At 37.6% G+C, this 16,192-nt stretch overlaps 1 protein-coding gene across 2 annotated transcripts in view; it reads left to right on the top strand.

Moving 5' to 3' along the window:
- WDR72 (WD repeat domain 72) overlaps positions 1-16,192 on the top strand; it is a 224,078-nt gene that overhangs the window by 30,491 nt on the left and 177,395 nt on the right. Inside the window, exons 2-3 of one of the 2 annotated variants that reach the window (XM_019663897.1) lie at positions 4,255-4,419; positions 11,105-11,211. In XM_019663897.1, coding sequence (XP_019519442.1) covers positions 4,267-4,419; positions 11,105-11,211 — 260 coding nt within the window. In that variant the 5' untranslated portion in view covers positions 4,255-4,266. Of the gene's footprint in view, positions 1-4,254; positions 4,420-11,104; positions 11,212-16,192 lie in introns of those variants that run through there. The other variant, XM_019663906.1, reaches the window with a different exon arrangement.

The raw sequence follows: 16,192 nt of genomic DNA, 5'->3' as shown, positions 1-16,192 counted from the left end.
AATCAACCAATTTCCCAAGAAACCCTGGTTCCTTTTAGTAGAGAATATTATTTAGAAGATGCTAAGGGGCCGGCCAAGTGACTCAGTTGGTTAAGAGCTTGCTCAAGACTGAGAGAGCTCTGAGCAACAGCAATTCAATTCCTGGCCCGAGCTGAGCTGCCGCTGAGCTGCCAACAAGTGGCAGGATGGCTCAGTAAAAAAAAAAAAAAAGATGCTAAATGAGTTCATTGCTATTGAAGTGTTGCTGCCCCTAGACCCTCAGCAAACAGAGATAAAAAGTGTGTGTGTGTTCACATCTCACATCTACATTTATTTCACACTAACACTCCTGATTCCATTTCAGCATCACAGAGACCATTCTAGTTTTCTTCCTTTCTTTGTTTCAGACAGTGAGAAACCTGGTTCCTGTGATCCTATTAATAATTTAATTATTTGACCAGTTACTCTGTATGTAACCAGTTGCTCTGTAAAGCTGCTGCCATGTCCTCTGCATGGATGCCCTCCTCATCATTCTATGGCTTCATCATCCCATGTGGAGCTGTCCACTGCCCCCACGTGTGAACACCTTGCTCAGCCCCCTGTATTGCTTTCCTATGTCTGGTTACACTTTCGAGCAGTAGCCCTCCTCACCCCACCAGGATTTTCTGAACGTCCTCTAGTGTTCATGCCTCCCTTATCCTCCTGGGCTCTAGCAGTCTATGCCAGGCTGTCCTTATAAATGGATGTCCTCTTCACCCTGCCCAGCTCTGACTGTCTTGTGCCAGTAGCTTCTTACCCAATGTGAACCCCATCTTCACCCTGCTTGGGCTCTAGTACTCCATGCTGGGTCTCCTTTTCATACGAATACTTTTCTCACCCTGCACAGGCTTTGATCCCCATACCAGGGCCACTTCCTTCACCATCCTCGCCCCTCTTAGTCTCATGATACCCTCTGTTGAGGAACCCCATTGTGTGAACTCCCTTACCTTGCTCAGGATCCAACACCTGATACAAAACAGCCTTGTATACATTATCCCTCTTCACACTACTTGGCCTCTGAAGCTCATGCCACGCTGCCCCATGTTTGGACCCCCTCCCTGGGCTCTGATTCCATGAATGCCCTCCCATGATGCTTGAGCTCTCTCTACCTAATGGCTTTAGGGCTGACTGAATTACCCAGGAAGGGAAACACTTCTACCTTTCTTTTGAGCTTATATTAGAAAAATTTTAGGTGTTTTCATTGTGTTATCTATACCTCTTAATATTTCTGATTAATCTTAATCTCTTATTTTTTAATCAACATTTTCTATGTATTTACCACTTCTTGCTGTATTCTGTATATTTTCTTGAGAGTTATGTTTACATTTGTTACTTCTCTCTTCACTTGAGTCTATTCTGAGTCTTTCTCTTAATTTACATTTGTTTTATGTCAATAATTATATTTTATTTCTAGAAGAATTTTTTCTTTTATAATACTGCCTCTTTATTTTTTTATAGGCTGTCTTTTTTCTTAGAGCTTTAAATTTCTTCTTTTGTCTCTTTAATAGTTTATAATAATTTAATATATGTGTGCTTTTTCAGTAAGTTTTTAGATTGTTCTCTTATCACTGTTCCTGGAGTACAGGTTCCTTTGTTTGTTCATGATTTATTATATTTTTTATTGTTTTGTAATCTTTTTTTGTTAGCATATTTGTCCCTGGAGTTATTTGCTTCTACAGAAATTCTGTGCAGTCTTAGTATGGAAGTGTCTTCCACAATGCTTTAAAAAACAGCCTTATTAAAGTATTATTGACATGTAACACACACACATGGATTGAAAGTGTGCAGTTTGATAAGTTTTGACATATGTATATACAAAAAAACCATCACTGCAATTAAAATAACGAACATGTCTACCTTTCTCAAATGTTTCTTCATTCCCCTTTATAATTTCACTCCGCCCTGTTCACAGACAACCACTGATCTGGTTCTGTTATTATAGATTAACTTGAATTTTCTAGAATTTTAGACAAATGGAATCATACAACATATATCCTTTTTAGTTTTTTCACTTGACAGAATTATTTCCAGAGTCATCCACATTGTGTGAACCAATAGTTTATTCCTTTTGACTGCTATCTTGTATCCCGTCATGTGGCTATACCACAATTTGTTTACCCATTCACTTGTTGGTAGACATGAGTTGCTTCCAATTTTTGGCTATTACAAATAAAATGGCACATGCAGAATTCTTTGTATAAACATATGCTCTTTTTTTCTCTTGGGTAAGACCTAGGAATGGATTAACTGGGTCATGTTGTCAGCATATGTTTGACTCTTTAAGAAATTGCCAAATTATTTTCCCTTGTACATTTCCAACAGCAGTGTATGAGTTCCAGTTGTTCTACATTCTTCTTAACACTTGGCAAGATCTTTTCTTTTTCTTTTTTTCTTTTTTTTTTTTTTAATTTGAGATAGTCTAATAGGTGTGTAGTGTTTTTGAAAGGCCTTCCAGGGGTATCACTGACCTGGGAACAACTATTTACATGGATTTCTTCATATGGGGTTTCTGGCATTATATATATGATATTTTTTAGTCCAAACCTGTTTTGTGGTTTACGTTTGGCATATTTTACTTGGGAGATTTGCAAATAAGCTTCCTTATCTTCTTGAATAGCTTTGGTGTTTCTCTAGTTTCATTTCATTGAGCCAGGAAGGGCTTCCTCTCCTTACGTGGGATTAGCACTCAAACTCCTAGCCAACAGAGCTATATACTGACTTAGATCTAGTTTCAGATTCCTCTTAGATTTTTACTGCTTGGAATTTCCAAGGCTTATTTGCAAGCATGGTCACAAAGCAATGATTAAAATACATTTTTAAAAAATATATAAAATGCATTATTTCTCTGTGTTTGAAACAGAAGTTGAGTACAGTGGTACTGAAACCAGAACTCTTTGGTTAGCATAGTACTGTGATTAATATGTGTGGTTCCGATATTCTGAATTGCAAAGCTGAGAGTATTTCCTATAGAAATCTTGTTTTCATGGTGCTCACAGGCTGCTGTAACAATAGTACAGCTATATTATAGATTACATACACTTGTATGCTGACTTAAGAGTTGAGCCACAGGGAAATGGTTACTGAATTCCAGACAACTGAATTACAAGTAAAATTTTGAAAGCAACGAGTTTGTGAGTTAAGTACTGCCTATGTTGAATTTGTGTTGATGGTGTCAATGCATGTGTTTATGTGTGTGTGTGTGTATGTGTATGTGTGTATCTGTGTGTAATTGTACATATAAATAATATGTATCATAAGTTTTAAAATTTTATATTGGTACTTACCTTTTTTATGTTTTGGTAACAAAAGTCTTACAGGAAAGAAGGATTTTATTTCCCCAACATTCTCTAGCTAAATGTGGGTAGTAAACTTGGTATCTTCCTCCTACGTCTTATGTTTGACATTTTTAATGTGATTAAATATATACTACTAAGTTACAGGACAAAACTTACTAATTTATTTTAAGGACTTAAAGCATTATTCATTCCCAAATTATTTGTATTTCTGAAAAGATGCCTATTTGGGGAAACGTTTAGCTCAATGTTTCACAAAATGTAATGCACATATCACTAGGCAATAGTTCAGGTTATTTTGGGTGGTACACAGGCCCTTGTAGCTAACACATGAATTTCATGAAAATCATTGCTTAGGAAGATACTAAATACAAAAATGGGTCAAATAAAAATTACTATTAAAAGTAGGATAGATGGAACATGAATATGACAAAAATCATTACAGTCATACTCAATCTTTGAAAACTAGGAAACACTGATTTTTATGGAAAAGATTTACTTTTTAATAGCAAAGTTCAGATATCCATTACTTAGCTGAGATAACATTTCTAAGGAGAGAGACTCTCCAATGCTGTCTTCAAATTATAGTGTGTAGACAGCCCTTTTCTTCTTGAGAGTCCTAGCTGGGCTTTGGAGATCAGGATCACACAGTCAGAGCTGGGTGTGGAATGGGTGGTCTGTTCCTGACCTTCTCTTCATCGGCATCAGTAATCAATAATGGAAATAAAAGTCATTCCTCTTTGACAGATTAACACTGGATACATGGCCATTTCAATCTGTAATGACTACCGTCCCTAACTGATGGGGAAGTACCCTTCCCATAGCTCTGGAAGAACATGTCATTCAAATTTGTATCATTATAAATCCATGTTGCGATATGATCAGTTTCCTCAAATCTAAGAATGATGACTGTATACACTTCTTCCCTTCTCTGCATTTCCAGGATTCTCTCAACATGAGGCCCTCCCTGCAGGTGGTGGCTCTCTGGGGAAAGAAGGCCCCTTCCCACAGCATCACTGCCATCATGATCACCGATGACCAGCAAACCATTGTGACCGGAAGTCAAGAGGGTCAGCTCTGTCTCTGGAATCTATCACCTGAACTAAAGGTTACTGAAAACTATTCATATTGAAACAGACAATGCTCACAAAATGAGCATAGCTTGCTTCTTCTATCTGCAATGACAGTGGAAGGTTTGCATGATTTGTCAGGGAGATACTAAAGTCATAAATTGGTTTTACTTCTGGATTTGGAGAAAATGAGGTATTACATGGTGGATCAAGACCATATCTGAAAATTATATTATGGATATTGCTAATCTTAGCTACTAGCTAAGTATTATCACCCTTTAAGCTATGCTGAGTTTTAATGTTTCGTATCCTGAATTATGTGTTTAAGTAACTGAACTACAGACATGTAAGTATAATTCTAAAAATTATGGCTCATTAATCTAAACAAAGGGCACCCTTGAAACCCACTATTAACTAAATGAGTAATATCTTAATTACCTTGGTGTTTCTGTCAGGTTGGCCTTCTCGCTATTCTTTTAGTCTCCGCTTGCTTGTGATTTTTACAGATCACATCAGAAAGCTCTAAATCCAATTTACTATTGTCGCCCTCCTATTTCAGAACCTGACCTCACCTAGGATTTGGCCCATTGATTAGCAATTAATTGTCCCTGTCCCAAGTCATAAACATTTAACATATTGGAATAGATATTTGCTTAGCCCTAGCAGCCTCTAGACCCAATTTGAACATTTAAACTAATGATGTACTTAAAGTCTACTGCCCTCATTAAGAAGCCTTTTAAAAATCAAAGACTGTTTTTAGCCTTTAAAGTTTGTCACTTTAAAGCCTAAATTAACAATTAATTGTAATTCTGTTTTATAGTGTAATTAGTTAACATCTCCCAGCACTGAGCAGTTCCACTACAGGACTGCCAAGAACTGCATGGCAAGGCAGCTCAGCTCAATGTGCAGGAATATCCTGAAAGAGGGAATTGGCATTATTGCAACAGTTGAGCTTTGAAAATGGTGGTCTTCACATTTATTATCTCTTATAGTTTAAACCCAGACCCTTAAATGGCTTAAAATGCCTTGCTACTCTTTTTAATGCTGAAGTGTAGTGCTTTCTGGCTGGAATAGTTAGTTGCCTTCTCATATGTAGGCTGCTATCAGCTTAAGAAATTTTGAATCCTAGCCTCTGTATCTTTTTAGATATGTCCTGATAGTTATTGAATATATATTTATTGAGTGGGTATTATAAGTTAGGCGGTACGTTAGGTACCTGAGTTCAAACACGAATGAGAAGACCTGGTACAGGCCACCCAACAGCTTGCAGTAAGGAAGGACTGAGGCTAATGCACTGTGGTTATGTGGTAATGCAAGGTATTGGAAGGAGGGAGTGGTCTGTACTGCATCTTTAGTGGGAGAAGTTATGCCACACTTTTGTCAGAAGCAAGTCCTTCGATTGGGGTTAGAGCAGTGGTTCTTAACAGAGAGTGATTTTCTCTCCCAAGAAACATTTGGTAATGTTTGCAGACACTTTTGGTTCTTACACCTGGAGGAAGGAGGATGCTACTGGCATCAAGAGGGCAGAGGCCAGGGATGCTATAACCATCCTATTGTGTACACGACAGCCCTTCACAACAAAGAGTTATCCATCCAAAATGCCAACAGTGCTGATAGTGAGAAATCCACAGTGGGAAAATGCAGTGTAGGAATGGAATGCAATCAGCAGGGTGGAAAAAACTAGGGGAACCATTGAGATTTAGGTAGGGGGCTGGATTAGTTTCGAGCTTTGGAAATTTACTATGAGGACATTGTGAACAAGTTAATAACATGAATGAGATATCGATAAGTAGAAATGTGAGATTTTCCACATGAGGGTGCTTCTTAACATTTTCTATGGCTACCACAGGGCCAGAGTGAATGAACATCTTCTCTTATTTTTCCCATGAATCTCGCCTCTCCATGACAATGGATCAATTATTAGCAGGGAAAACTCTAGGCTTTTCAAAAATCATGTGCATTTTTGAGTTCCCAACAAATCTTCCTGCTATGTGTAAGACAGTCGAGTGGTCCATTGTTGATATTTTAATGCTTAGTAGTTTGATTTTTATTTGAAAAATGTGTAAATAAAGGAATAATTTGGACGGGAAGAAGAAGGGAAGCCTTGAAAGCATGGCAGATTGTTAAGAGAGGACATAATTATGTGGGTGACCAAGTAGCTGTTGGACAACTTGAAGCCGAAGAGCATATCAGGGGAGGGCAGCAGGAAGGAAAGAAGGAAGTTTCAGGGGCTGTGGTATAAAGTGACCTGAGAACCATTTGTTTCCTCTTCATACTACATTTGGAAAGCTCCTTCTCCTCTACAAAAAGTTTTAGGTAAGAGAATCCATCGGGTTCTATGGTCTTAAATGCTCACTTGCCACCATGTAAAGTGGAAAAATAAACCTAAGAACACTTACTGATGCAGTCATTAGACAAGTTACACAGATTTGTTTGTTTGTTTGTTTTGTTCTAGGCATAAATCCCTCCTTCAAGTTTCTCAGACTCTAATATACAACACAGACTTGTTAATAGGAAGTGGTAAAGTGATAGAATACTTTCTGTCTCTATGAACATGGCTAATCTATGTATAGCATATAAGTGGAATCATACTGTATTTATCTGTTTGTGACTGGCTTATTTCACTGAGAATGATGTCCTTATAGTTCATCTGTATTGTAGTCAGAATGTCTTTCACTTTGAAGGCTGTATTGTAGTCAGAATGTCTTTCACTTTGAAGGCTGAAAAATATTCTATTGTATGTATATACCACATTTTGTTTATTCACTCATGTGTCAACAGGCACTTGGGTTGCTTCCATCTTTGGTCTAATCCAAATGATGCTGCTATGAGTCTGGATGTACAAATATATGTTTGAGGCCCTGCCTTCACTTCTTTGGGGTATATATTCAAAAAGTAGGATTTCTATATCATATCATAGTTCTATTTTAAATTTTTGGAGGAACTACCAAACTGGTTTACATAGCAGTTGCACCATTTTATATTCCCACCAGCAGTGTGCAAGGGTTCCAATTTCAACATCTTCACCAACAGTTACTATTGGATAAGTCATGGTATATTTTTTCTGGTTTTCGTTGCAAAAATGCATCATGACTTTTCCGACAACCCAATATTTTCTGTTTTGTTTGTTTTGTAATAACTATCCTAATCAGTGTGAAGTGGTATCTCATTGTGGTTTTGAAGAGAAAGGCTTTCTGAGGGTGATGTTTGAGCTGAGTTCTAAAGGACTCACAGGATTTGAACAGGAAAAGATGGTGGGAGGAGACTGCAGACAGGGAATAAGTGTGCGTGTGTGAAAAACATGAATATTTTGCCTTCAGGTAACTGGTAAAAGTAGTTGAGCAGGACTGGAACATAGGGGGTAAGTTGAAGGTGAGAGGCATATTTGGAAAAGATGGAGCAGACACAATAGGGAATCTGACATGCTGAGGTTTTTTTGTTTGTTTGTTTTTTATTAACTGGCAAGAGCTAACACTACATGCTAATTAAAAGTGGTGTTATTGGGCTGGCTGAGTAGCACATTGGTTAAGAGCTGGCTTGGGATGCCAGAGGGCCCTGGTTCGAATCCCACATATGAGGGCCAGTGACACTGCCCTCTGCAGCTAAGATGCTGAACAACAGCTCAACCTGGAGCTGGGCTGCCGTGAGTTGCTGGTGGCGGCATAGGCTGCAGCCCCTGCTGCAGTGGGTTGCCATGGGCTACCACGTGTAGCCAGCAGCCAGCGTGAGTGGCCAGCAGCCACCGTGAGTGGCCATCCAGAAGCCGGCGACTGATCTGCCTCGCCCGGGAAGAGCGCAATGATGGTGCCAACTTGGGCCAGTGAAGCAATGTCCTCCACAACTAGACTGAAGAACAAAAGGACAGCAACTTGTCTGTTCCCCTTCCCCCAATTCCCCAGCACTGTTCCCATCCCCCAATTCCCCAATAAAATCTTAAAAAAAAAAAGTGGTGTTATTAAGGGATTTGAGGATGTCCTATGCAAGATGACATAACACTATTTTATTATATTTATGATTCAGACTATCACTGGGTGTTAATGTGAAGGGCATAGTGAAAGAAGTGGGAAATGAGATAAGGGACAGGAATTATGGGTAGCAGGCTCCTACAGTACTTTAGTCAAGTAAGTTTTTGAGTGTGAACCAAATCAGTGGCAATGGGACCGAAGAGGAGATGAAACCTGGAAAGCTGTTAAGAAGACAGAATAGACAGAACTGAGCAACAGTTGGATGTGGGGTAAAGGAGCAGGAACAGTCAAGGATACCTTTCAGGTTTGGGCTTTGGATGACGGATGGGACTGGTTGGATAATGGGATCAGATATTTGTATATGGAATAGAGGGGATTAGAGAATAGGGATAGGGAGGGAAAGAAGTTGATTTAAGTTCTGGGCATTTTGGGATATCCACATATTCATCAGAGGACTGGGTATGCATCTCATTCTTGACCTGTCCATGGGTGGTGGGATGGTAGGGTGGCAGGAGGACTGGAGAGAATGTCTCCCTGTGCTGGCCTTCTCATCACATGCCTAGGTTATGCATGTTGCTTCCAGGCTCAGCGTCTGACTCCCAGATCCCTCTAGTTTCCCCAGAACTTTGTGAGGTCTACCAACGAGTTGCTTCTCCAAGTCCCATGCTAGGAACTGCCTCACTTGGGTCTCCGGGAATTGATTGCTGGTATTTATCATACCTTTAAGCATAGAAAAGATGAGTTGAACATCCTCTCAGATATGTTCCCTTAGTATTGGAATGTTCTATTTTCTTCCTGCTTAATACTCAGAAAGAAACATGCCAATGACAAAATGAAGAATATTGATGTTGTGTAGAAAGAAAGAGTGGAGCTATCTGGGTCAAGTTCTAGCTCTGATATTTACCAACTCTGTGTTATTGGACAAATGATTTATATTCTTTGAACCTCAGTTTCCTCACCTGTGAAATAGTGATTAAACACTGTTCATAGTTGCACAAGTACCAGGAACACAGTAGATGCTTGTCAACTTGCGTGTTCTTTTCCCTTTCCCATTTGTGCTATTGGAAGTACCTAGGGTGGGGGACCCACACTTCATAGAGGTAGAGCCAATGAAAAGAAGTAAATGTCTCCTGGATTTCATCATAACAATGACTAGGCGTGATTGTAGAACATTTTTGTGATTCTTCACAGCATTTCTAAAATATGATAAAATGAGGAGACTATAGTGAATTGTCACAGCTAAATCAACTACATGTGGGGACTTCATATGAAAGGCAATGGTGTGCCATTCAGATATTTTGTCCATAGTGGATTTTCTCTGGAGGAGGGAATGTCCTTGATGTGCCCCATTTCATTTCTTAATTTGGCCTGTAATATATTGGAAATGGGGTTAAATTCATAGGCATGTGCATTCTCAAGTGTGATGATGGGGAAACATATCATGTTGTTCTGAGACGGAATCTTCTGGATTTCTCAGGAGAAAGGTAGAGAGTCAAAACTTGAGTTGTAGGTGATTCTAACCAACCACAAAGTCCTCATTGTAGCATTAGACATTTAGTCTAACAGACTTTTTAAAGAAATATTTCTGGTTATGATAGAACTAAAATGAAGGCAGGCCCCAATAAAAATCTTTAAAAAAAATTAAAAATAAAAAAAAATAAAATGAAAGCAGGGAGCAAATATGTGTCCTCACTGAGATGGTTGGGTTATCATCTACATACATTTGTGTTTTCATAGTTGAGAAAGAAACAATTTATTTGAAAATTAGATTTTTATGACTCATTACACTCATTTTATTAATCACAAGTTTTCTAGTTACTTAAATTAAATTTTTAGTCCCTTATGACAACCCCTTCTTCATTTTAGGGAACCTTGCATGTTTTCTGTTTTGTAGTTTGATTTTTATCATCTTGTTTTACAAAATAATGAGGAATAGACTTCTTTCACAAATGAGATAATGGAATGATTATCCCTTAGTTCCATATTTTAAATTCACAGATTGGAGAAAAGCACTGGCATTTTAAATAATAGATCACTTGCAATTTTATTTTTAACACAGAAAAGTTACTTATAACTATTTCAGAGGCAAGAAGCCAAATAAGGTATTATAATGGTTACAAAAGAATCTTTTCTTTGTGCTTTATAAACTCATTTCTGAATTCTGAAATTTGCATATTAATATTCTACTATCATTTGAGGCACATTGGTGCATAATAAATGTCAACACTGACTTTTATATTTAAAACCTAGGTGTTGTAAAACAGGTCTGGCCGACTTCTAGGTTTCATGATAGATATAAAACCAAAAACAAACACATAAAATTTGTACAACACAATTCCTTTATATAGAAGTTTATTATTCTGCGGGTTTTGATATGCCATATGTCAGTTTTCCTGAAACTTATGTTGTATTATGCAAAAATATAATATAACAGGATTTCCTTATGATAATTATGAATATACCAGGGGGGCGCCAAAAAAATGTATATAAGTGGACACTGTGGTCAGCATTGCTCAAGCAGTAGTTCGCCGTAATCAGAAGTGTCTGGACGCTGATGGTAACCACTTTGAGCACTTCTTATAATTGCAGAAGTCAAACGTGACTGTATTCATCTTTTGTTATCAGTATATATTATTACCATTTTAACGCAATTTTCCTTTCTTAAATGTGTGTACATTTTTGTGGCACCTGTGTATATGTAATGTCATGTTTATATTTTCAGCTAAAAAGTTTAAAAGCTTACCCTCATCATTTTCAGATTTCAGCAAAAGAACTCCTGTTTGGTCATTCGGCTTCAGTAACATGTTTGGCAAGAGCGAGAGACTTCTCTAAACAGCCCTATGTCATCAGTGCTGCTGAAAATGGGTAGGTGCAGTGTGCAGAACTTTGTACCTGTCTCCATTTTCTCTCCATTTTTAAAAACTGACGGGATACAGAATTCTAGGGCCGAAGGAAACCTTGGTGATTATCATGTTCCTTTGACATATAGGAAAATTTAGATCTTGCATAGTTGAGTAATTTGTATGATGGTCCCAAGGAATGTAATTAATACTGACTCCTAATATTTAAACATCCCAATGTGTATCGGGCTTTGTGGCAGCCTCATGGTGTAAAGGATACTGGCAAATGTTGTCTATTATAGAACTGAAAATGGAAAAGTCTGGGTGCTTGTCTTTTTTCATGTAGTAACTCACAGTGAGCTTTTAAGCAAACCCAGCCAAACCTTCATAGTCTTGTGAAACAATTCAATAGTTGCAATCCTCATGTTGTGCACTTGTCTGAAATTATAAAACAAACAGAGGAGAGGGAGAGAATTTAATTTTAAGTGGAATGGGGGGCGGAGAGAGAAGGGAAAGGGACACAGAGAGTGTTTTGGGGGCTGTTTCATGGACGTGAAGTTTGTTTCGATGAAAGAGAATTAGCTGTAGGAAAAAGTCCCACTGATGGAAGGGCTACTAGGAAAACTATACTCCACTGATGAGTTACTTGCCAAAGTACACTCAGGAATGTAGAATCGAGTTAGCATGTATTTGTAAATGAAGGATTGGGTTACTGGTTGAAAAAATAGAACCCTTCTTTTGTTTTTAATCTGAGGAGAAATTATATGGCTGTGAATTCTGAGAACCAAAAGAACGAGTAATCAAGTGTCCACCTTGTAGAAACTAAATATTTTATAATAAAATGGCTACAGGAATTGATATCAAAGAAGTACCTATTCCCATAGCTTATTCCAAAGCCATAATTGTTATACTCAGATTGAATTTTGAATAAGCCTAAAGTGAAATGTTCTAGCACATTCTTTTTTAACACTGGCCAATAGCTTCCATACAAGAGGGATGCCACAAAGCCTGCAACCCATGCTGAAATATTTATTCCCACTCCAACGAATTAGGGTGATGGTGAATTTTTCTCTGAGACTACTTGGAGAATTGAGAAAAGTAATAGCTAAGTGAAAAATAGATCTGAAAAGTAACTGAGTTCCAGCTTGAAGTTTTGGTCCACAGTGGTCTAGCTCCAGAAAAAAATATAGAGTTAATGGATATGTTCTTGATGATAGATTAATTTAGCTGTATGAGCACTATAGTGTGATTGTTAAACAGCCAAGAAGGCTGGTTTGGTCTTCCTTTTCCAATATGATTTGAATTTTCTAGAACTGTGCTCCCTTTGGTGTCCAAAACTTGGTCTGCACCTATAATATACTCCTTTTAGCCACTGTGTACTTAGCATATTCTAATTTAATCTGCTGGAAATGGTTAAATTTACTAGGCTTGGCCTCTTTTCCCCCAAACAACAATGATTTTTTTTTTTTTTTTTTAGTTTTCAAAAGTCCCAGGAAATGACTGTGGGTTTTGCATGTCTGCTTCCAAGATAATCAGAGGTGACTCAAAATTGCCTCATGACTCAGTTTTTCACTTGTTCCCCAAAGTATTGTGTAGGCATAAATGTGTCTGCATAAATCCTAAGAGTCAGGAATCCCAGTAAACTTTAGGATAAATGAAAGGAAATAAACACTTGGAGACCTGATGATGAAATGACACAATGCTAAAAAAAAAAAAAAAAGAAGATTCTGAAAGTGGTCAGTGGGAAAAAGCATTGTTTACAAAAGAATGTTAAATAAACTGAGAGCTGACTTCTCAAAAGTAAAATGAAACTACACAGAGCAGGGAATTATCTTCAAAAGGCTGAGAGTAAATATCTGTCAACTTAGAATTACATCTCAAGCGAAATATCTTTAAAATACGAAGACAAAATAGCAACATTTGAGACAAATACTAATAAAACTTCTAATCACTGCCAACAGACCCTCTATAAATAACAAAATTTTAAATTCTTCATTAAGAACGATTTCAGAAGGAAAATCTAAGATGGAAGAAGGAATAGTGAACAAAACCCAGCAAATACTTAAAACATTTAAATAAACACAGACTACAAGATGCTATAATGTTTATAGACACTTCCCATCCCCACCCTACTCCCACACAATCCTAATCGACAGTTGTATGTAATAGTGTATTCCACGTGTTCTGGTTTTTCAGAGGTGGGTAAAGATGCTGACTAACTTTAGACTTTTAAGAGAGATGTACATGGTGACATTTCCAGGGTAGCTGCTAAAAGAACAGATAAAAGAAAAAAAAATAATAAAATAAATAGAATATATAACTTCTAACTTAAAGAAAGAAAAAAAATGTTTAATTTGAAGACAAAAATAAATGTGACAATTAGAAAGCACAGAATAAGATCATTGAAATAACTGAATAAAACAGAAATCTAAATTATATGAAGGGACTAAGCCTTCCAGTTAAATTACAGAGAGTTGCAGACAAAAAAACAAACAAACAAGCAAAAAACCAAAACAACAAAAACAAAAACAAAAACATAAAGATATGAAAAAGTTAAAAGTAAGTAGATGGGGAAAGCTTTATTAGATGAATACTAACCAAAATAAGGTTGATATAGCTGTATTCAAATTTTATGTTAAATACATCTAGTTAATAAAATTTTAAGGCAAAAAGTTTTGGGATTGATAAAGAGGGTGTTTCACTTATTAATAAAACTTTCAGTAACCAGCAAGAGATAATACTAGAGAGATAAGCAGGCACCCAGTCTTGGAGGCTTGTTGGACAGTGTTCCTCAAACCTGAGCTTATGTCATATCACCTGCAGAGCTTTTTAAAATGCAAATGTCTGGACATCATTCCTGGAGGTATGGGTTCAGTTAGTCTGGGCTGCGGTGCAAGGATTTACATTTCTAACACTTTCCTGGACAGTGCTGATGCTACTGGTTCAGAAAACATATTTGGAGTAGCAAGTCCCCAACATTTAGGGCAGTGAGGTCAAGAACGACTTGGCAAACCCATTAGTGATGATACCACTCAATGAGAATAGGGTACAAAGGAGGACGGATGTTGTGTTTGATTTTGAACACGAGAAGTGTGAAGTCCTGCAAGTCATCCAGGTGGAGACATCTGATAGTTGCATATGGAAATCTAGAGCTCAATGAATAGCTGTGGGCTTCCAACATCATGTAGATGGTACCTGAAGTCATGGGAGTAAATAACTCAGCTAGGGAGTGTGAAGTGTGAGAATGTAAGAATGCCAAAAACAAAAATCTAAGGAAAGCCAACATTTAAGAAACAGACAGAAGAGGAACCTGAGAATGCCAAAGAAAATCCAAAAGTATAGTGCAAGACAAGAGAAATCAGAGTTTGAAGAATGTAATGGATTTCCAATTCAAGATGGCAAATGAAACATTCATGTTTATCTCCTCTCCCTGTAGACACTTCACTAAAATTTGAGTAAAGCAATAGAAATGTTATAGGCACACAAATAGAGTAGGAATGGGACTAAGAGAAAATAGTGTATTTCTGAATGAGAGAGGATTGATCGATTTATCCATTGAATGAATTTTTATTGAGGTGTTGAGGTGAGGACATACAGTTGAATAAGAAAAAAAGGCCCTTTCTCAAAAGGAACTTTTGGTGGGCATTTAAGAACTTTCTATAATTTTATATGTTGTAGATATTTGCCTCTGTTTTTCTTTTCATTGAAATAAAAAAGTTAAAATTTTTTTAAATTTTAAATATTGTCACATCTATTTTTTTATAATTAAAAGTGACTTTGGCTGGCCGAGTGGCTCAGTTGGTTAAGAGTTTGCTTAAAAGCATGAACTCTGCGCAACAGGGTTGCTGGTTCGATTCCCACGTGGGCCAGTGAGCTTTGCCCAAGCTGCGCACAAGCTGAGCTGCCACCAGGTGGCAGGATGGCTCAGCTAGTGAGAGCACGTGCTCCTAACAACAAGATTGCCTGTTCGAGATGGTGGGCTATGCCCACCCTCAACTAAAGACTGAACTCGGCACCTTAAGCTGAGCTGCTGCCTGGGTGGCTCAGGGGATAGAGCACGTGCTCTTAAGAAGGCTGCTGGGTTCGACTCCCACATGGGATGGTGGCTACACCCACTTGCAACTAAGACTGAACTCGGCACCTTGAGCTGAGCTGCCACCCGGATGGCTCAGTGGATAGAGCGTGCGCTCTTAACAACAAGGCTTCCCAGTTCAACTCCCGCACGGAAAAAAAAAAGTGATTTAATCTATGCACAAATGAGGAACAGTACTTGAAAAAAATAATATGCATTTTAATAATTTTCATTTTTTCTTATTCTGTAACTTGGACAGTCCCAGCTAAAATGTCAATGCTACTTTTGATACAAAACAAATTTGCTTTTTTTTCTTAAATAGAATTGATAGGCAAAAAATCTTTCTGTTTTGTGATATTTTTATATTTTTTCATATCAAAATAGAAAGTAAGATAAGCAAAAAAACAGGGAAAGCATTAGAATTCAAGAGAGTCTAGAAACATAAATATTACTGGGGGAACTTTTTTTTTTTCAGGCTCCAACCCTGGAAAATGTGACTTAATGTCTGGGTCGGGTCCCAGATATCAGTGTTTTTTAAAAGCGCTCTGATAATTCTAATATAAAGCCAGAGTTTAGAACCACTAGTCTGAGATAGACTTACCTAGAAACAGCTTAAGTGACCAGGAGCTTTTCAAAACCCCACATGTGAGGATCCCAAAAGAGATCCATGGAATTAGAATCTTTGGGGATAATTTCTGAAATATGCACAGGTGATTGTTGATGCACAGCTAGAGCTGAGAACCATGCTGATAAACTCAAATCCCTTATAGAGATAAAATGTTATATTGATGACTGCTTAAGATTCATTTTATTTTACTTTTGACGTATATTACTTTACCTTTGAGATACATTATTTGAATTTCTACATGTCTCTCAGTCTTCTCTCTCTCTCTCTCTCTCTCTCTCTCTCTCTCTCTCTCTCTCTCTCTCTCTC

Source organism: Hipposideros armiger, unplaced genomic scaffold (genome assembly GCF_001890085.2).
Source record: "Hipposideros armiger isolate ML-2016 unplaced genomic scaffold, ASM189008v1 scaffold_12, whole genome shotgun sequence".
NCBI classification, from domain to species: domain Eukaryota; kingdom Metazoa; phylum Chordata; class Mammalia; order Chiroptera; family Hipposideridae; genus Hipposideros; species Hipposideros armiger.
Note: the sequence above shows the minus strand (reverse complement) of the source record. Positions and strands in the feature narration are given on the sequence as shown.